General features: G+C 45.8%; 1 protein-coding gene across 2 annotated transcripts in view; it reads left to right on the top strand.

The window, feature by feature from the left end:
• rk (G-protein coupled receptor rickets) overlaps positions 1–18,245 on the top strand; it is a 185,609-nt gene extending 167,364 nt beyond the window's left edge. Inside the window, exons 11-18 of one of the 2 annotated variants that reach the window (XM_072287894.1) lie at positions 1,938–2,003; positions 2,582–2,725; positions 3,565–3,636; positions 5,851–6,149; positions 7,724–7,900; positions 8,723–8,961; positions 9,623–11,969; positions 13,433–18,245. In XM_072287894.1, the coding sequence (XP_072143995.1) occupies positions 1,938–2,003; positions 2,582–2,725; positions 3,565–3,636; positions 5,851–6,149; positions 7,724–7,900; positions 8,723–8,961; positions 9,623–11,896 (3,271 nt within the window). In that variant the 3' untranslated portion in view covers positions 11,897–11,969; positions 13,433–18,245. Of the gene's footprint in view, positions 1–1,937; positions 2,004–2,581; positions 2,726–3,564; positions 3,637–5,850; positions 6,150–7,723; positions 7,901–8,722; positions 8,962–9,622; positions 11,974–13,432 lie in introns of both variants that reach the window. The other variant, XM_072287895.1, reaches the window with a different exon arrangement.
• The last annotated feature ends 2,563 nt before the right edge of the window (positions 18,246–20,808 follow it).

The raw sequence follows: 20,808 nt of genomic DNA, 5'->3' as shown, positions 1-20,808 counted from the left end.
GACGTGAATGCGTGTACTCAAGAAAGTTAAATACAATTCAGGTGAATGACGCGAAGAATTGCATGCACTCATACATCGCTCCCGTTGACCCCCGCTCCCCGCCCCTCCCGCAGCACTGTGTTGATTCTAACGATTCCAGTACACCCTTGTCGTGTTTTACGTGGCACGGTTAAATTTATGCGTGTTATGAGTGTCATACGTAGCAGACACTCGCGCTGAGTAAGGCTGCATGCGTTATGTGTTTATTGAACGAGTGAAGTTCTCTCACGGGTATATTGAATCGTGCAACTTCTGTAGCGCCTTGCTTATATGAATAAAACAACAACACATTTTTTTTTCACAGTCCGTCATACTGCGACAGCATTCAGTCCGTCGTGGGACATTGATTCCGAAATTTAACCGAGAAAAAAAGGAACCTGCGAACACACAATTTTCGGCCAGTAGCATTGAGGAACAAGCAACAATAATAAGAGTGATGGCACTCTCAATTGTATTTTGTCGGCGGGTTCCCGTGGAGTGTCGGCGTCGCTTAGGAAGTGTTGGCTTTTCCGCAACGCAGTGTAGCCTGTTTCGACCATTTGAAGGCGCTCGGCGAAAGCGGTGCTAGAATCACTAGAGACGGCGGGGGGGGGGGGGGGGGGGGGGAGGACGCGCAGAAAGCAGTGGCGCAACTCTGGCTCCCTAAATGAATAAAGCTTCGACTGGGGCTAGTTGGTATGACATCGTTGTGCTTGCTGCGCTGTACTGTTTATACAAAGGACACACACACAAAAAAAAGACAAGACAGACGCACATGTGCGCAATGCGCATGTGTGTCCTTCGTATAAACAGTATAGCGCAGCAAGCAGAACGATCCCTAAATGAAGCCTATGCAGTAACTCTTGTGGGAACGCCAGAGACGAGCCCGCTTGCGTACACGCCTCATTCATGACGCGTTTCAGCGTTGGCAGTACGGTGTGTCGCTACAATTGATTCAATGCTATTCGCGTTTGCGTCGACGTTCATCGTGAGAGAGGTTCTGCACGAATTTTTTTCTCATTTAAATGCAGAAGTTAAAATCTAGTAATTGCAAGTGGGAAGTGGATTTGCAATTTATCCCATGAACTCTTAAAAAAAATATCGAAATGTAGAAAAAGACTCAGCTATCAAGTGTGCAACTCTGTAACTCAGCAATAAAAACAATATCAACTCTGTAAACTGCTTCTGTCGAGACATCTATATTGGACGAAATCGATGGACAGGGCGTTTCAGCGAACACTTTCAAAAATCTTTAAAAGTTGCCTGTGGCAGATATCCCAATTCTACTTCATGGGCTGGTCTACTCGAAGCGGCAGACAATACTTGCAAAAAAAAAAAAAAAAATTGAGGTGCGAAATTGACTAAATTATCAAATTTCACGAATTAAGTTTTTAGCTAATTACATTATGGCCCATATTGCAATTTACAAATTATAGCCGTGGAGTTCGCAAGGTGGATCCACTTTGAACAAATTTTCAATATGACACCAGTTTCGAGACATAAATTCCCGAATTTTGCGGAGAAATGCACCACTTCACATCGCATTCATGCGAAGCAATAACAATGGCACCATGGCTGATGCCTAACACCACGATTAGCAGTATCTTTGTTGTAACCCATTTCACGTTCATAAGAGTATTTTTAACGTGCCGTATGCAATTCAATAATGTCATCTTATGTAATCAATGTCATCACTTTAAAAGGTCTATTCAGTACAGCGGACTTTGCACGTTCTCGTACCCTTGATGCACGATGTTCCTTGCGGTGAATGCAAGCCTGTTTCTTCTGAACATTACACTCGGTGGAAATTGATCACTTATCTCCCCATACTTATATAGTTATTCGTATGTAAGTGACAATACGTGAAAACTTGTTCAATCCCTGTTCTAATTCCTGCCTGTCTTTCAATATCGTTGCAGCTACCTCATGTCCAATCATCTCACGCAGGTTCCTAATTTAACCGACTGCTCGGAGCTCCTCATCCTGTAAGTCTGATCATTAAATTGATAATTACCATGCGCTATCTGCTTACGAGTTTCGGGCTTTCTTAAAAAAAAAAAAACAAGCTATTTCCGTCCTTACCGGCCACCTGTCTAAGCATTTTCTTCCGCTCTTGGATCACCTGTACTGACAGACACAGCGCACCTCAGTGGTAGAATAAGACTCGATAAGCACGCCAAAACTCAAGGCAACAACAAGGGTGCAAGGGTCTGGTTAAGTGTAAAGGTAGCGATTTCGTGGGATGAATACCAAGCACGTCTCTAAGTCGTGACCAACCTTTCGATATCACTGCCACTTGCGACATCAGCACAAGTACTTTTTTTAAGCACACAGCTGTGATTTGTTAGCTTTTTTTTTTTCGGTTAATCTTTTTCGACCAAATCGAAAGAAACGAACTCAGAAGTAACGCGAAAGAAATGCTTCTTCTCGTTCGTTGCTGCGTTTATTTACCATAATTACACACAGGCCCCCACCACTGTACACCTGAGAAATTCTCTCCTTTTTTTCTTTTGTAGAAATATCCAGTCACAGAATCGTTTTTTTCCCTCTGTCGCTTTCTCAGGGACCTGACGTACAACCGCATCGAATTCCTGGATAACTCTCCATTCCTTTCGCTCAAGAAGCTTCGCGATCTTAACCTTGGCAACAACCTCATCCGTCGCATAGAGGACACTGCCTTCCACGGGCTCACATCTCTGCAAGTGCTGTGAGAAACGAGCTGATTCTTTTCTTCTTGCATGGCTTTCTACAAGATATGGCAAGAGAACACGAGACTGCTATGTTCCTGTATATTTTAATAATTTATCTCAATGCGTCTTGCATGCTCAAACTAAATACAAGCTTAAAAAGACACTCAGACAAATTGACAATTAGTCTCCTTCAGTAAGTACTTCAGTACTTTTAATCGCCTTCAGTACTTAGACAATTAGTTGCCTTCAGTACCTTACTTTCGTTACAGTTCTTTCTTTCTTTCCTTCTTTTTTTTCCTCCTATGGACTATCCTAAAATGTGAAATGCTTGTCATTTACATTTCCTAGTGGTTTCTGCTACCTGCCAGGCACAGCCGCTCAAGCCCTATGTGGGCTTTGGCAGGCTTGATTTGTTCGCTGTTTTCTTTATAACTTTGTGCAACAAATTTATTATTATTATTATTACTATTACTATTATTATTATTATTATTATTATTATTATTATTATTCACAAAGCGTCGGGTTCACCTCGATGACTGTGCAAAAAGAATCTGCAGGTAATTGCTTGCAGGTGTTTCTCTAGAGGAGGGGTTAGAGCAGTCTTCTATTACTATTTCTGTGCTCTTGCGTGGAAGAAATTATTGACGCATCTCTTTGACACTGAGGCCATAACGCGGCGGGCTCTTATCCATGAATAATAGGCATTCTAACTAAAGCTACCCTCTCTTCGTGTCTTTGCTAGCACGTGTTCAGGTGTTCGCGAGACATTCGCTGTTGACAATCAGTTCTCATCTCAGTAGACAGCGTGAAGATCCTCTGAGCCAACGTCGTTTTCTTATCCTCTGCTCTCTTACAGGGCGCTGCAGAAAAATGGCATCAGGGAAATTCATCCGGACTCTTTTGTTCCCACCGCGAAACTTCAAGATCTGTAAGTATCAGACCTGTAAGGGCGATAACAAATAGGAACAGAGTTGTTCACATTCGAAGGGACGTTAGTGTTCGAAAAACGAAAACAGCTCGTTTGTACAGTAAGCCGTTATGCTCGTGTCGATGAGTTCTCGGTCAACCACTTGCTTCGTCGGGCGGCACGCCTCATGCATCAGTTTTCGTAGGACGGCGGAAGCTTTAGCTTGGGTGCTCCTATCTAAATACATGTAAAAGGAGAATTCGTTCTTCTCGGCAACCACTGCACCACATTTCACAAGGTTTCTGGCATTTAAAAGAGAAACGTAACATATAGTGACTGTTGGTTTCGAATTTTCGATTTAGATTGTCAATTCTTTATTGAAAATTGGCAAAAATAGAAAATTTTCAGAACGCGAAACTATCAAGTTTACAACTCTCTAACTCAGCAAGGAAAAATGATATCACAATTCAGTGAATTGCATATGATAGTACATTTAATGCGGACAAAATTGATAGGTTACGCATGAATAAAAAAATTCAGTGACATGGAAACACAGCTTTTGCAAAACCCTTGTACACAGCGTAACAAATTTATGTAAGATATAAACTGACATTCTGAATTTGTCCGGTTTCAGTGATCTAATGGATGTCGTTTACGGAACCGCAATATTTGTTCTTGATGCAGAGCTATTAATTTATAAACTTCCTGCGTCTATATTTTTCGAACTTTCGAATTATCGAAAATTCTTTTCACGAAATTCAGGCCTTACATCGAAATTCGGCTTCCAACAGTCACTAGAATGTAACTTTCTCTATCAAATGCAACAATTTCATTAAAATCTGTCTAGGGCTTTTCTCAGAAAAGCGTTTTTGCGTTTTACACGTATTTGAATGGGCCGCGTCGGAGTTGGGCCCGAGCTAAAGGTTCCTCTTGACCTCCCTGCCTTTTGCATCTCATTTATCCCTCTCTGCCTCTCGTATAACGGCGGGGAAATTTGAATGAGACGGCATACCTTTGAAGTGTACTAAATAGACATGCAGATTCCTATAGGGGGTGTTGCCTGCATTTGCTTGGACGTGTATCACTACGCAATTTTCGATTCTGTGGCATTAGTCTTAACTACACCACGTTTCTTTTCTTCACTGTCTCTGTAGTTTATGTCGTCCAAGACATATACATGTCATGGCGACATGTCATGCCACCCAAATAGCCGGCAGTGCGCTGCAAGTTATTCTCCCTTTTACATGCTTCGCATGGCACTGTAACGCCAGCGGAAGTATGGAAGTACGTACGTATGGAAGTACGTAAATGCATCGGGATCCGTGTTTTACATGAAAGGCGAAGGGTGCAGACTTTTCGTATATTTGGCGTCCTTTTTTGTTTGGGAGCATCGTGTATTGGCCATGCTTGCACTACATCTGCCTGCATCGGTGCAGATCCATGACTTCACCGTTGTGCTACTGGTTTTGGAGTGTGATGATTAGGCCGCCCATCGGCTGCCGTAATGTAAACAACTTCTGGGCTGGCATAGGCGAATGAAGTAAGTTTGGTGTACAACACCCTGACGACGTCCAAACCAGATAGTTTTGGAGCTGAAGGGAATGCAGTGAAAGTGGCACATTTGGCACATTGCCGATTACATGCGACTGCTATATCAAAACATTAGCGCAGCGGATAGTGCAGTTATATATCACGAGTCAAATTTTGCGTCTTCCATACGGGAAATGTGTTCACATGTCACGATTCAGTTTCAGATGCAAAATCAGCTTAGTGCTCATATGAGCGCACGTTAGTGTGTAGTACACTGTTCGGTATACCTGAAAACTTACAAGGGTACTACGAATGAAGCCCGGGGTGTTGAACTTGTAGTCCTCCTTAGTTTTAATATGCGTAACCTAACAACTATGTCAAGCTTCCTATGGTTGTTACTAACAAAAAGCGACGCTCATCGTTTCCACTAATTTTTCTCGCTAGTATTCGTAAGGCTTAAAGAGTGTAAAGTAAAGAGTGTATGTCGAGTTTGGCCATACTTGCCATATTGGTCAGTTGCAAATTCCGCGCTCTTTTTGCTTAAGTTCACTGATTCGCTTTATCTCTATCCTCCATCTCGAAATACTTAAAAATTCGATATCAAGTTCAGCTCTCGCTTCAGTCGAGCGCGGACTCCTGCTTCTTTGGCGTTTCTCAGTCGAATGGCGTACTTCGGGTTTCTCACCGACTCTTTGCCCTGTCCAGGAACTTGGCGGACAACGCGTTCCCGGCGATGCCATACCGCGGCCTGCGCGGCTTGCATCGCCTCGTGACGTCTGGCAACCGTCACTTGCGCAGCTTTCCGCCTCCGGAGGCATTTCCCCGCATCCAGAAGCTGTACCTCTCCTACTCGTACCACTGCTGCGCGTACCTGCAGTCGGTGGGCAGTGGGACGCCCGACGCACCTGTTGCCAAGGACGCCGTGCTATGGCTCAAGAAGGACGACATCGACATGGACAAGTGGACCAGCCTCAGCAATGCCTCCGCGTTGGACGTCTTTCCGGGTGCGAATATTATGGTTCACTACCTGTGTTACTTTAAAGGCAGCTCCATCGCTGCGAGAACACCGCGTGTGGCCCGCTTCTGGGCCCATCGATCAGGAAATCATTATATAGCAGCTCAAGAATGCAAAGGGCTAGGAAAAGGAAACACCACAAACGCTTCACTTCTGCTATATGTCTACTGCATAAGATTCGAAATGTCATACTATTTCTCAGGACCGCACGTAACAGCGATTAAGTCGCACCGAAATTACTGATGATACGCCCTCTTACTAGTGTTCGTCCGGCATAGACAACTGCGAACGAAACATTTTATTTGAAATTGCAAAAAAATATTGTGCTTAGGCGCAAGTTTTCATTCTTGAGCAGACGGTTTCATCGACTTCCTTACAAATCTGCGCAAGCAACTTGCACAAGATACTGATACCCGCGAACTTAGACTTGCATGAGAGTCGGCAACAATGATCAGCCGAATACCATTCACCCTATCTCTTTCCTTTCGGTGTATGTCTGCACGGCAGCGCTGCGCACGCATAGATGCGCCACTGTTTCTGTCCTGCGTAGTATTTGCCGATGGAAAATAGCAATAAGCGTTCCACCATAGTATTGCTTTCAATGAACTGTGCTGTGTGCTTTCCGCTTTCGTGCTGCGGGCTTTAGTACCATGTTCTTGCTGCTGACTATCACCTAGTCGATCGTATGCTTCCGCAGTGACCGCCGTGCACTCTCAACCATCGGTGATAGCAAAGACACAGATGATTGTGAACTACACTCTAAAATTAAATTCATGCACACTGTGGGGCCTATGTTGTCCCCGAATAGTTGTCATTAGTTCAGCGCACACTTCCTTTTATTGCCACGCTGTTCTCGCTACTTTCCTGTCAGGAACGCCATGCTGACACGCGCATGCCGTCCATGACAAGAAAAGCACTTGAAGCGCAACGCTAAATAAAGTAAATGCAAGCAACATAGAAGCTAATTTATTGTTGGGGGACAACGTAACTCCCAAAGCAGGCAAAATGTTCATAGCGTGTAACGCTACTGGTTTGTGCTATCTGATTTCATATGTTGTCCCTTATATGGTTAACTGTCACGGCCACTTGATCCCCTTGATTATTTGCCGTGGTTGTTTCACGGCAAGAATCCCGTAGCCTTCGTATTCGGCATAAATGAAATTGATCACCTTTCACTGATTTAACGAACTTAAGCACGCTTCATAACAGTATCGTAACAGCGCTGTCTGTCTGTACTGTCTGTCTGTAGGCAGAACTGGAATGTGCAGCCCTCTACCACTCTATTGGAAGTGTCGAGATTGCTTAGGATTGCCTTTGTTCTCTTCCGCTCAGCGAACGCTTTCGCATAGTATTACGTTCACGATACGTTTTGTGGCTCTAATGCCCTATATGTGATATATATAATAATATAAATAATATAATATAAATAATATAATAATAATATAAATATAATATAATATAATATAATATAATAATATAATAATAATATAAATAATATATATAATGCTCTATATGTGAAGATATTCCCTAAGATAACGTAGTATTTCCTTCGAATATCCGCAGATAACATCACGTCCAAGTTCCAAGAGTTTACCCACCAGCTAATCAAGGTCTTCGGCCAGGACTACATCATTCCTGACAACCTGGCCCAGTACTACGGCGAATACCTGGAGGACTACAAGGCCCTCTATACAAGCGACGAGGAATTCCAGTACCCCGTGCAGTGCATTCCACTACCAAGTGGGTGACTTCGCTGCTTCGTGTCATTTTCTTATAGCAGCTTTGTGTACTAAGGATGCACCTATGTGTAACAGTGTAATCGACGTAGAGCAAGACTGTTTAAAGAACCTGCAGTATTTTGTAGTACTTCATACTTCATTGGTAGATGCAGTTGTCATGTGGTCGGTGAGTGGCTTTCCGTGAGTGGTGTGGCGCTACGCCCAAAGCGCCATGTGGTGCACCAAGAAGACACTGCAGTGTACATTCACGCATGCAACAATAACAACACCACCACCACCACCACCACCACCACCAACAACAACAACAACGACGACGACGACGACGACGACGACGACGACGACGACGATGACGACGACGACAGAAACTCGGTTGTCTTCACGATATGGCGCAAAATACTGCAGGTTACGCTTGTCCACCGGGCTTCCCTACAACACTCACTGATGATTTATCGAATAGATTCTCGGCACATTGGCTGCTTACCACAGCCGCGGTTTTTGCTCACATGGCTCGACTTACGCTTTGTGCTATTCTCTTTAGCGGTATGCCCAGGCAGTCGATTTCAATTACACCACACCTCTTGTGCTCCATGTTCTGAAGTGAAAACTCACTACAGAGTTAAAAAAAACCTACAACAACAACACCGTAGGCTGTGCATCCCGTTTTTAGGGCTTAGATGAGAAAATAGAGATATCAAACTCAGCGTAGCGTAACATGTGCGTTGGGAACCGACAGGGCTAAAGTCCCGCAAAGTTCGTGCATTTGACATATGTAAGGCCTCGTGCACTATTCTAATGTTAATCTTTCTGCCGTACGTTCTCGCAGCCCCATTCATGCCGTGCGAGGACCTGTTCGGCTGGTGGACGCTGCGCTGCGGCGTCTGGGTCGTCTTCCTGCTGGCCATGCTGGGCAATGGCCTCGTTGTGGTCGTGCTCTCGCTCGGCCGCTCCAAGATGGACGTGCCGCGGTTCCTTGTATGCAACCTGGCGCTCGCCGACTTCTTCATGGGCATCTACTTGGGGTTCCTAGCAGTAGTCGACGCCTCTACTCTTGGCGAGTTTCGGGTGAGCATTCTGCTTACGGGATCTTTTGGTTATTGTGTTCCGCGCGCTAGAAAGTTGTCTGATTTTTCGGTATACTGCGATACTTGTATGCAAATGAAGCGGGAAACCTAAATTTCAAGGCACGTCAGCATCGTTAGTTATCATACTCCTGATTCAGACGTCCACCAGAGTTTTCTGAACGTGCATGTGGGTGCGTGTTGAATTTGGCGGAGAAATGTTATTGGCGATCTATGTCGCCCAAGGAAAGCTGCTTCTCTGAGCCATTGTAGCGTGTCTGTTTTGATTTCATTGATTTCTTGAATGGTTCGCTGCACGCACTCTAGTTTCGCCTTATGGGACACATTAGAACAGGTAACGGTCACGTAGCGCGCTTTCTTCCATGCCCAGGTGATGGAGACAAAGCTTTTATAAACAGTCATACGCTTGTTAAACGTTATAAGCTAACCTGGACCAGCTGATGGCGTGTTATTACTGTTTTTACACTTTCCAAATCACGTTATGTGCTCAGAAGGAGGCGTGCACATTCGAGACTTTGAAGTTTCCTTATTATAAGTTAGACTGTTTTTGTCTTATTCGTTTGCTTTTGTTGTTTTCATCTTATTGTGCATTGATTATCTTCGTTGCTGTGCTCATAATTCCCCTTCAATTTGAATGTGTGCAGGTATACGGCATCGGTTGGCAGATGTCTCCTGGCTGCCAAACGGCCGGATTCCTCGGCGTGCTCAGCTCAGAGCTTTCCGTGTACACACTGTCGGTGATCACCATGGAACGAAACTATGCCATTACGCATGCCATGCACCTCAACAAGCGGCTATCGCTCAAGCACGCAGGATACATAATGGGCTGCGGCTGGATATTCGCGCTTGTCATGGCGTTGCTTCCATTGCTGGGCGTCAGTGACTACCGGAAGTTCGCTGTGTGCTTGCCGTTCGAAACAGAGGATTCGCTCACGTCTTTGGCATATGTTGTCTTCCTCATACTCATCAACGGCGTCGCCTTCCTCATCCTCATGGGCTGCTATCTGAAGATGTACTGCGCCATCCGAGGCTCACAGGCGTGGAACTCCAACGACTCTCGGATCGCTAAGCGCATGGCGCTGCTCGTCTTCACCGACTTCCTATGCTGGGCGCCCATTGCATTCTTTTCGCTCACTGCGGTGGCCGGGCTGCAGCTTGTCTCGCTCGAGGAGGCCAAGGTGTTCACTATCTTCGTGCTTCCTCTGAACAGCTGCGCTAATCCATTCCTCTACGCCATATTCACGAAGCAGTTCAAACGTGACTGCGTCCTCATCTGCAAGCGCATCGAGGAGTCTCGCGTCACGCGGGGCATCGGCCGCTGCCGCCACAGCTCCAACTTCTCGAATCGCCACACCCTCTTGGGCACCAACTCCGCGGGCGAGAGGCTCACGGACCAGCAGGCGCCCGGACCGCCGTGCCAGTGCGGTCTGGCCAAGGGAACGACGCGAGCAGCTCCCAGCGGCTGGAAGGCGTTCGCGCTTCGCTACCTGCTCTGCCGGGACCCCGATGCCCATCCGGCGGACGTCGACGGGTACAACTACGCGCTGGCACGCATCCAGCGCACCATGGAACGCGGTGGACAGCGGGCGTCCAGCATTTCGAGCGAGAACTTCTCGTCGCGCTCGGACAGCTGGCGCCAAGGCAGCATCCCGCTGCGGCTGCTGGGCGGCCGCGGAGGCGCCTCCTGGGCCGTGGTTGGCCGCAAGCCATCCCAGGACTCGAGCCTGTCCTGCAGCAGGCCGGACTCTTCGACATCCACCGTGCGCATGTCGCGGTCGTCTGTCAGTAGCGACGGGACGGCGCGTGGTCCGCCCGTGACTAGGGCGACTGGCGCTGAACCCGGTCGGCTTCTGAGGGCCTCGACGCGCGACAAGCCACAGCTCTGCCGGCAGCTGGCCGTGGACGACTCGGCTAGGGCCGGTGCCGCGCCACCGCCCCGCTCGCCGCCGTACGCGCAACGACGGAGGAGCGATAACCTGTGTCCCGCTTGCTGCCGGAAAGAGGCCTCGCTGCCTTTCAAGAGCAAGGAGTTCGAGGAAAAGTTCAACTGCTTCTACAACCGGCTTGCCGAGACCAGCCACGAGGACAGCAGCGAGCTGTCCAAGGAGGAGCACGTCGTGCTCTCCACCGATCAGTCAGAGCCGCGTAACTCGGTGAAGGACGACACGACAAACACGTCGTTACAGAGCGAGTCTGGCCCTAGCGGCGTTGTTCAACCGGGGACCTCAAAAGCGTCGTGCGACTCGCCGGAGCTGCAGCTGCAGCAGCAACAGCAGCAAGAACAAGAACAACAACAACAACAACCGTCTTCGGTCTCCGAGGAACCGCGAAAGAAGAAACGTGCACACGGCAAAAAGAAAATGCACATAAGCGTAGACGACATCAGCAGCCAGGGGCGCAAGGCCGCTCCAGGATCCTATCAGACGGGCCGCAAAGTTGTGTCCGACAACTCCCTCAAGAAAATGTCTCTCAAGAACTTGCCCCAGTTCCTGCGTTCGCTGTCTAGTCACAGCCCGAAGGGCAAGTCGGAGACCAAGGAGCGCAAGCTGAAGGTGAGCAGCCAGAGCCACCTAAGGCCCAAGTCCTCTGAGAGCTTACCGTGCTCGAAGAGCGACACGCGCATCCATAAGCAGGAAGGCAGCTTCCAGGAGTGGAGCCAGCTCGAACCAATTCCTCACGATGGCAGTGACGCCGACCGCTCGGACTCGAACTCAGACAACGACGACGTCTTCATCGAGTTCAGGGCGAGGAGCTCCTGCTGCGAGCTCGGGTCGAGGCAGGAATGCCGCGCCTTGCTTGCGCCGGAAGAGCCAAAAGTCGAAGATGTCGAAAAACCAGTCGAGGACCCACCAGCAGTGAGTGGCGCTGAAGGGTCTCCTCTCATGAGCAGCGCTACCACTGAAACAGAGGAGCACTGACAGCACACATTTTTTTATTATCGGGCACACCTTATGTGACGACGTTCGCCACAGCCACCGGATACCTCGCTGCGTAAGTAAGTCAGCCGACGTGGTCGACTTGGTTTGAGCTACATATGAATGCTACTTTTTATTGTCATGTTAACGAAAGATAGTAGATGGGTGTGAAGAAATACTCTGCCAAATGCAAATGTTAGATACACTTCTTGGCTTCATATTCTTTTTCTTCTAGACAAAGCTTGCTACAGAGATTTTGGCATTATCATACCGACCGGCACAAGGAAAATTGTCGCCTATGTCATTAATCAGGCCGTAATGCTTGATTTCAACTTGACCTTGGCGATTAACTGCTCATGCATGAACTTCGGCAGGGGACAATGCGATTGCCTTCCAGCCGAACTTTTCTGGTGGTCAATGCTCTAGAGCGAGTGGGCAAACACCCGTTATTCCCATAACGCCTTAATCGGTTATTTCATTCACGCTGAAACACGAAATCGAGCGTTGCGAAGAAGCCCAACTTTCATGTACATATTCGTGGCTCCTTCTCTAAACCCGCAGCTGAAACATCTTACGTAATACGGAACTATAATCTGCACCGTGTTTTTTGTGCGCAGTACGCAATGACGTTATATAGTACTGGCAAGCATTTTATTCTTTATTCCAAACGTGGATCCAATGGCTATCGTGCGCATAACCTTCGCAATTTGGCTACAAAAGCAAGATGTAGAAGGTAAGCCAAGGAAAAGGGAGGAGACGAGGCTTTAACGCTGCCCAGCCTGCTAAACGTCGGTAGGAACGGTCATTTAGCTGTCTGTCTTGCGCTGAAAAGAAATGTTGCAAGTCCCACACACTACGAGAATCGATGTTATGCAAATTGTTTTGCATGTAGCGGGTTATCATCCGATGCCATCTGAAAAATTGAGTGGCCGTCTCAAATTTCTAAAGACCAAGGCAAGATGCTTAACCATGACAAAGAAGCTTTCTTGTACAACCAGCATTATGCAATGTTCTGTGTTTCTATGTATGTGATTTATTTCTGCAGTTAATTGAAACTCAAGAGGGGGGGACTATCTTGCTTTGTAAACCTTTAGGACAGACGCTTTCTTTAGTTCTCCGTTATAAAATGAGAACTTGGGTTCTAATATTTTTACTTTTTGCACGTACACCGTGTGTCTTGGTTGATGGGAATGATGACGCTAGCGCATTCTTATTTAGCGTTAAATAAACTAGTTTTATTGGCAATGAATGTGTTTATTACTTCCTATAAATCCAACTGAAGTGCGCAGGTGCGTATAATTGAAAGAAACGCAGTTGCGTCATCCTCCTGACAGCCATTTCTCAGCATTTCCAAGCCATTCAGAGGATACCTCTAAAGCAACTTATATCTACACTTATTTAAAAAGGTCGCGGAAACTGAATGGACTTGAAGGAAAGTAACCTGCTAGTCTGCCATGATTTTCTTATCAAGTATGCTCTCTTTTATTATCGAGTGCGTCCTCTTTACTGGCGTGTATATTTTCTCTATCTCTCTTTCAGAGCAAGGGCTCTAGCACCATTCCATGCAAAGAAGCCACCTCGATGTATATATAGGCCTGCGTGCAATGTGTACGCTTATTTCATTGGAATCACATATGCATTCATAACTAAAGATGACGAAAGCTCTTATTTATTTGTGCTTGCATGTAACACAATCCATCATCCTTGTTTTGCAAAGAATCAGTGCGTGGACGACCTTGACAATGTACTGAATAATTCGGAAATTTGCGGTCGCTAGCAGCCACATTAAGACGCTTGCCTTGAGTGGCACTTGCTGTTCATTGGCCAATGCATTGCATGTCGTCTTGTTCTTGTCATGATTGACCATAACTCATGAACCAGTCTATGCTAAATCGTTTGCACGGGAGAAGCGCTTCTTGCATATGTCCCACACACTTTCGTGTATTGTCTTGTCAGAATGTGCTGCAGATTGCTGCCACATTAAAAGCAGCGTACGAAGCAAGTTATTCCGAAAGAATTTGACGGAGCTGCATGGTCTTTAAGGGTGGGAACTACGACTGTTTTTGTACAAGTATTATGTCGCGTTAGACGATCTCCAACATGTCGTTATGGTTTATAACGACATGACTGAATGGTATTCACTCGTCTGTAGCCACACGATAGAGCTGCTTGCTATGAAATGGCAGCTCTAAATCTGTGCAGTATTGAAATGAAATTTGATTGTGTTCATATCACAGCACTGAATGACCGCTTGTGTGAAAGTTGTCAAATAATAACTGTCAAAGTTGCACAGGAGCGCTCTTGAAGGAAACTTGTACAAAGTTGTTTCCGCGAAGAACTTTCGACAGCAACATGTTCTTCATGACTCATGATGGTATAGCACGTCATACTGAGTTCACGTCACGTCGGCCCGCTGTATTTTACACATCGTAGCTGCATCATTCTCTCGATACCGCAATGACGCAAATGATTTCATTACGCTCTGTCGTCAAAAACGGGGCGTACCGTAGTAAATAGATTTTAAAACAGACAGAAACAGGTGGAGCGCGCTTTGATACAAGTGTTTACTTGGACGGTAACGCCAACAAAAGGGCCGTCTGACATGTTTCAGCGAGATAGGCTGGCGCACGCGGTCGTATTACGTTTCTCTTGCAAGTTGTACGAACATTAGTAGATACGTTAAGTAGATACGTTAACGCTGTTCATCTTCGGATAAGTAAATTTCCTCGCACACTCATCCCAAATCTTGTGTAGAAGCGTCAAACTGATTCAGTGGTGAACCTTTTGCCTATAAGTTAGGCCTAGCATAATCATAGAGTACGTGTGCACGCTAACAAGGTGCCTACTCAGTGAACTTCAGTAAACTCACGCGCCTCAGTAGTCAAGTTTAAAAGACACTTGCCTAACATTCACTGATTGTCAAGGTTAGCAGGATATGAGGAAAGCCGTTCAGGACCACTACACGAAACGGTCGTTGTCCTTTTCCTAGAATACGCTCCCGCTTCTCCGCCTCCTTCGGTAATTCTTCGTAATGACAACTATTATCATAAATCAGTTCATTAGACTGTAGAGTAAGAAGTGAAGTGCCGACGCTTCGCAAACCCCAACTCTCTCGTTGGCTCAATGCGACATGCAACGTTACCTCCCGAGGCTTGGGTACTGATGTCCGTCTCTGGCACTGGGTTATCTTTGGATCCTTCTGACTAATTTCAGTCTCTCGTGCATTCCTAACGTCCTGTTAGACGTTTCGCATCAGTTCTAGATACTATTACAGATTATATTGGCCTGTATTTATTTATAGTTTTCTACAGCCGGTGTTTTATTTTGCTTGTCAATATGTTTCGTTTTCTGTTGACATGGCCGCATTTACAGCTCGGTATGTGGAAACCAGTTAGGGCCAGTTCAAAGAAAATTCCGACACATTTTGAACTGCCGAATGAAAACTGATACTGATAATCGCCAACTGATATACTGAACTTTCAGCCCAATTGCACCGTCTTACGATGCCTTCTATTACGTTGTACTTGACTCCGTTTGAATTATCTTCAACAAACCTGCCGTTCGTTTTGATGTGCCCAGATTCGCATTTATAGATGCGGCATACTTTACACCGCCCTCCGCACATCCTCACCCACATATGCGTTCGATGCACCACATTTGCCATAGGAGTACCCTGTCACTGATCGCTACAATCACAACTAACGTGCGCACCATGTGTCCGGAGGCATTTTTTTTTTCGGCAGATGCACGTACTGACAGTCATGACATTCTTGTTGATGTGAGTCATTTAACATTTCTCATGGCAAATTTATCGCCGAGGCTTTTATTTTCTTTTTCTTTTCTTTAAGCTCCGCAAGATTTCACACAAAACCAGGTTGCTTTTATGAAGGAATATTGAAGCAAGGAGAAAACGTGCCGGGGAAATGTCCGAAAGACTGTCGTCGAAGCGACAACCTGGCTTTTGACAAACAAGCACCAAATAAGTATCGATTCCCGCTAAACTCCGAAATGTTATGGTTGTAGTATGCCGAGAACACGTCTTGACATATGGCAGTTACGGTCGTCGCATTGTTGAAGTTTGTCACATAAAATTCACATCACGTAAGCTTGAATAAATGTGCTGATGACTGAGCCACGACGAAACTGAGCCGCTTCTCACGCTATGTGGTTGCATAAGTGCTCCGGCCGATGTAGTATGCCGCTTAAGTCTTGAGGTTCGCGCTCACTTGGTGAGCCTAAATGTGATTTGTTTTTGGGGAGAAAGTGAGTCTGTTGCAACGCGCAATTAACCTCTCGGAAAAACAACTGGTAAAAAAATTGAACTATAGCACCGATAAGCAACCGCCTTCTTGATGTTTTTCTTTCTTTCTCACTGGATCCTCCGAAAAGCAGCGAACATCTTAACAGAAACATGATTACTCGTATGTTAACTTCTGCGATTTATTGCAATTATATTTACGTAAAATTACGACATACGGCTTTTTGAAGGACACTTTAACGCAGACAAGGAACTGAAGTAGAGTTTCTGAAAGAGTTATTCTCTCTATTTATCAGCCTCCATTCAACACCCAAGTTGTTTCAACAAATTGACCGTTCTTGGTAAATCTCCATCCGTAAGATTTAATTTTCGAGCAAATGCGTATGCTGGAACATAGGTTGACGCTAGGTGCCGTACAAAACTGCCGAGAAGCGAACAATATTCCAGGCGACGTTTTTCTTTTTTTTTGTTATGTTTAATGACGTTTCAGAATACAAGACACCGTAGCACAGAAGCGCCGCGAGATACACTGAGCAAAATTGGTGTTTCTACTGCCATGTTGCCGGGCGGAAATAGGAATGGCAGTTCAGTCAAAAAATATGCTACATTTGGTACAAAGGGCCGTCTTTTTAGTGGCTCTAAATCATGCTGGTGCGACGTTCACATTCAGCCTTCAAAACGCCTTGACATATGCTGTGGTTGTTAGCCCTATAGCTTTTTACCTAAGCGTCACATATGCGTTGTGTGAATTATGCCACTATCAAAAATTTTTTTACCATTCCTCTAAAATTCACACAGTATGAGGTATTAGCATTTATTTTACTAGCGACGAACGACATTTAGTATCTCTCATTACAAGCCCTGCCTAAGCGCTTGGGGGGTTTTTGAACATCACCGTCGTGGATTCCTTTTTTTTCTTCATATGTTCTAGGGACAAAATTGACCTTGCGCTTCTTGTTAAACATACTCCAGCTCCGCTGTTATTGTGGGAAATTGCAAATAACTGCAGCGAGCTTTTTGCGTTGACGCTTGCGACTTGTATATGACTTGATACGCTAACATGTATGTCGCATTTGTCGGCGCTGCAGCTGTATTGAGTCTGAGCAGCACTTTGCTCAACTGATTGTGGCTGAGCAAACGGAGGCTGGCAACATTTGTTTACCATGACAATTACCTGTCAGCTGCACAAGCAAACGCGATATAAACCCCTATGTACGACTCCAGCTTCGAGAATGCATTCTGGTCATTCAGATGTCTGTCTATTGTGAAACAAAGATCAAGGTGTCGGCAAGATTTTCGTCCTGTGGTCAAGTTGACAATGGAACGTCGGCGTGTGTGACGGACTGTGATATAACGCGCGAATATATTGCCATTATACACTCTTGTATTATACGAACACTGCGTATTCAGTGCCGTTTTGATGTGCTTGGATGTTTTGAGCATACAGACCCACTTGTAATATATACAAACGGAATAAACAATCTTTTTTTTTTTTTTTTGCTCTGCGCAAAGCAACAAAGTGTCACTGCAGCTTATTCTGTACACGACTGCCCACTGCGATTGTCTGCAGTTTAATATTTAAAGGAAAGAACGTTGAGCGTGGCATCTGGTGTAACAACTTCTGAGGAGCGAACAATGTTGCTCCTGATGTTAGTGTAATGGTTCCTGGTTTTGGCCTTTCACTCTTACTATATATTTTAATTAACACTTCAAGAATTTTATGAGAATCCCCATGTAATAGATGTCTGTTTCGCTGGTTGTCCGATCTCGTATAGTCACTGTGCGTTACTTGCGCCGAACACGAAAGCAAAAGCTATAACAGACAGCGACAACGTCGACAACAACAACAAGAATAGTGAACAAAAAAAAAAACAACTGTGTTCGTGAACAAAGCTTGTAGTGAGCAGCGATCATGTAGCATTCAGGGAGATTCAAATCTCTGGAGGCTGCGAAACGTTCTAAAGATCACTCTTTATATCAGGAGAAGTGTGTCTTTCAATAGAAAAGCCGTACATTGCCGCAGCCAATTTCAGTGACACGAGTCGTGTTCTGCCTACTTATGGCATCGCATGGCTTTATAGGGACTGTGCATTGCCTAACGTGCACTGATGGATATTGTGTCGACATTTCCTGGTTGCTGTTTGTTTTTCGTAACTGTTGAAAAAAGGGAAGGTGGCCTGCACTGCAGTCAGCTATCCTAACACAAAGTTAAATAATTGAAGTACCATCGGGACGTGTAAACGGGGAGGGAGGGGGGAGAGTATTGGCAAATGGCTCTTTTCCTCGTTAGTCAGTGCTGTTTGCCACTTTCTTCGCATTATGGCACTGCTCTGCTTTCCTGCTAAACTTCTTCGAATGTGAGCTAGCGTACCATCCCCAGTGTGTCACCTTAGCGTGAAGCCGCACATGGTCGAAGATGAGAAACACACGCAGAAATAACGTGTCGATACGTGCCGTGTTAGACAATGAATGTCCACCGTACGCGACAATGATGTGGGCACAATGCCCATTATAATTGGCTTAGTGGCTCTTTTCTCGAAATACTACATTTCAAGGCGTACGGTTGAGAAGGAAGTCGAAGTTCATTTTGAGCAAAATGAGCGTCTTCACAGTTTCGATAGCATATCTATAACTTTGCAATAATTCTGTAACTGCAGAGCATGGGCGGTGGTATCAACGCCTTTATTCAAACGTGACCTCCGGCTCCACTCGTGCAACACGGAATTCAAGCCAAACTCTATGATGTAGCACAGGAGGGAGTTACGGTGAGGACCGTACACCCATGCTCGGCGACCGTCCGTATCTCTAGGCCAAATGCGTGGTCTAAGAAGATGCGTTCTTCTCATGTCTTCAGCTGAAGAAGACGACAACTTTCTGTGGTAGCGCAGCCAAAGCTACGCGCACGCGCTCGCTCGTGCGGAGCTGGTATTGTGTTTCTACGCCATGTAATGCCGAATTTTCGCTGACCGTTCATTGGACCAGGAAAGCCAGACATGGATACCAGAAAGCCAGATAACTAGCCACAGGAAGAAACGAAAATCCTTTTCCTAAGAAATCTTTTTTATTTGCTATGAAATAGATGACGAAAAAATAAATAAACGTAATGAATGGTATTGTTTGTTTTACAGCACATAGCTTACAGTTGCTTTCATCTGCTGACTACATGCAGTTGTGCAGTAAAAAGAAAGAAAGAAAGAAACTGTGCCTCGGCTTCGTATCTTTTGCTGCACTGCCACAGAAAGTTGTCGTTGGGTGTAGAATACGTGTACGGCGTCGGAAGGTCGTGTTTCACCAGTCTGTAGATGTATATTAGAGGCAAAAGCATATGATGTAAAGGACAGTTGGCGATGACAGCGTTGGACGCCGCCGCCGGCGTTTATCATTGAAGACATGAAGTAGATGACGATGCTGCCACAAAAATATGCACGTTTTCAAGATGAATATGAAGTAAGAACGGCAGCAGCTAGAACAGCAGTGCCATGACGCGTGCGATTTAGGCTGAAATTGGATGGTGTTCTATATGCATTATAGGGCACCATTTCATGCGTAGAACACGAATGTGTGCGAGCAAATTGTATAGCGATTCCCTGGGGATGACCCCTGTATATCACTTACGCTGATTGTGTGCAGTGGAACGATTACACAGACGGCGGGTACACGAATAAGGAATAAGTGGATTGGGACAAAGCGCTAAGCCGTGCTGCTGGAGAAGTCATGGCCTCACATCTGCTGGAATCTTCCGTGCCCGTATTTCTACGGAGAGGAAGTGCGAGTGCCATCGAGAATTTCGAGGGACATTCCGAAAGTAAATTTCGTCATTTCTTTTATAAAGAGAAGATGGTACACCAGGTAAAACAAACAACCGCCGTAAGAATACACGCCCGTTGCTGGTTCAACGACGAAAGGAGCGCCAGCGTAGGAGGAATGACGCATGCACAGAGCGCTGAAGAAGAGAGAGTAGCAGACCGGCGTGCCCGAGGTTATTCTAGTACAAATCACGATGTCAGACAGACGTGTGTTGACAACGTTGTCGCCAATGGAAGTGCATGCTGTTATCCGGTATGAATGGGCACCTGTTCCCTGCATTGAAAGCCGCACTCTCAGGACGTCACTTCCAAAACAATGCTGACGTGGAGCAGGCTGTCCGACAATACCTTGCATCGCAGGGCACCGAGTTTTACCAGAGTGGTTTCTTCAAACTGATTGCACGCTTCGACAGATGTCTCAGTGGCGGTGGCGACTATGTGCAAAAATAGTGCAACCTGTATAATTTATGATACCATAGTGCATTTTTCTGGCAATAAAGTTTATGCGTGAAAATAAATGACGAGACTTTCGGAACGTCCCTAGTACATGTTAAGCGCAGTGTTTGTTCGTTTTATAGGAACTTTGACGGTCTGAATTGAGCCAGTCACGTCCTGAGGAAGCGTCTTCTATAGTTCAGCCAGGTGGCGCTTCATGACATGCAGGTAAAAAATAGGGCTGAGAAAAGGCAGGTGTGTGACGAGAAAAGGTCCAGTTAATGCCTCGCACAGAGGGAAGGACAAGTTCCCAAATCTCTCTCCATGGGTTTTACGTGGCTAAAGAAAAAGTTGAAGTTTCGCCCGAAAGGCGAAACATTGATAGCGATAGCAAAGTATTAGGCTCGTAGTTTTAT

The sequence above is a fragment of the Dermacentor andersoni genome, chromosome 4 (genome assembly GCF_023375885.2).
Source record: "Dermacentor andersoni chromosome 4, qqDerAnde1_hic_scaffold, whole genome shotgun sequence".
NCBI classification, from domain to species: Eukaryota; Metazoa; Arthropoda; class Arachnida; order Ixodida; family Ixodidae; genus Dermacentor; species Dermacentor andersoni.
The sequence above is the reverse complement of the archived record's forward strand: the minus strand, read 5'-3'. Positions and strand labels throughout refer to the sequence as shown.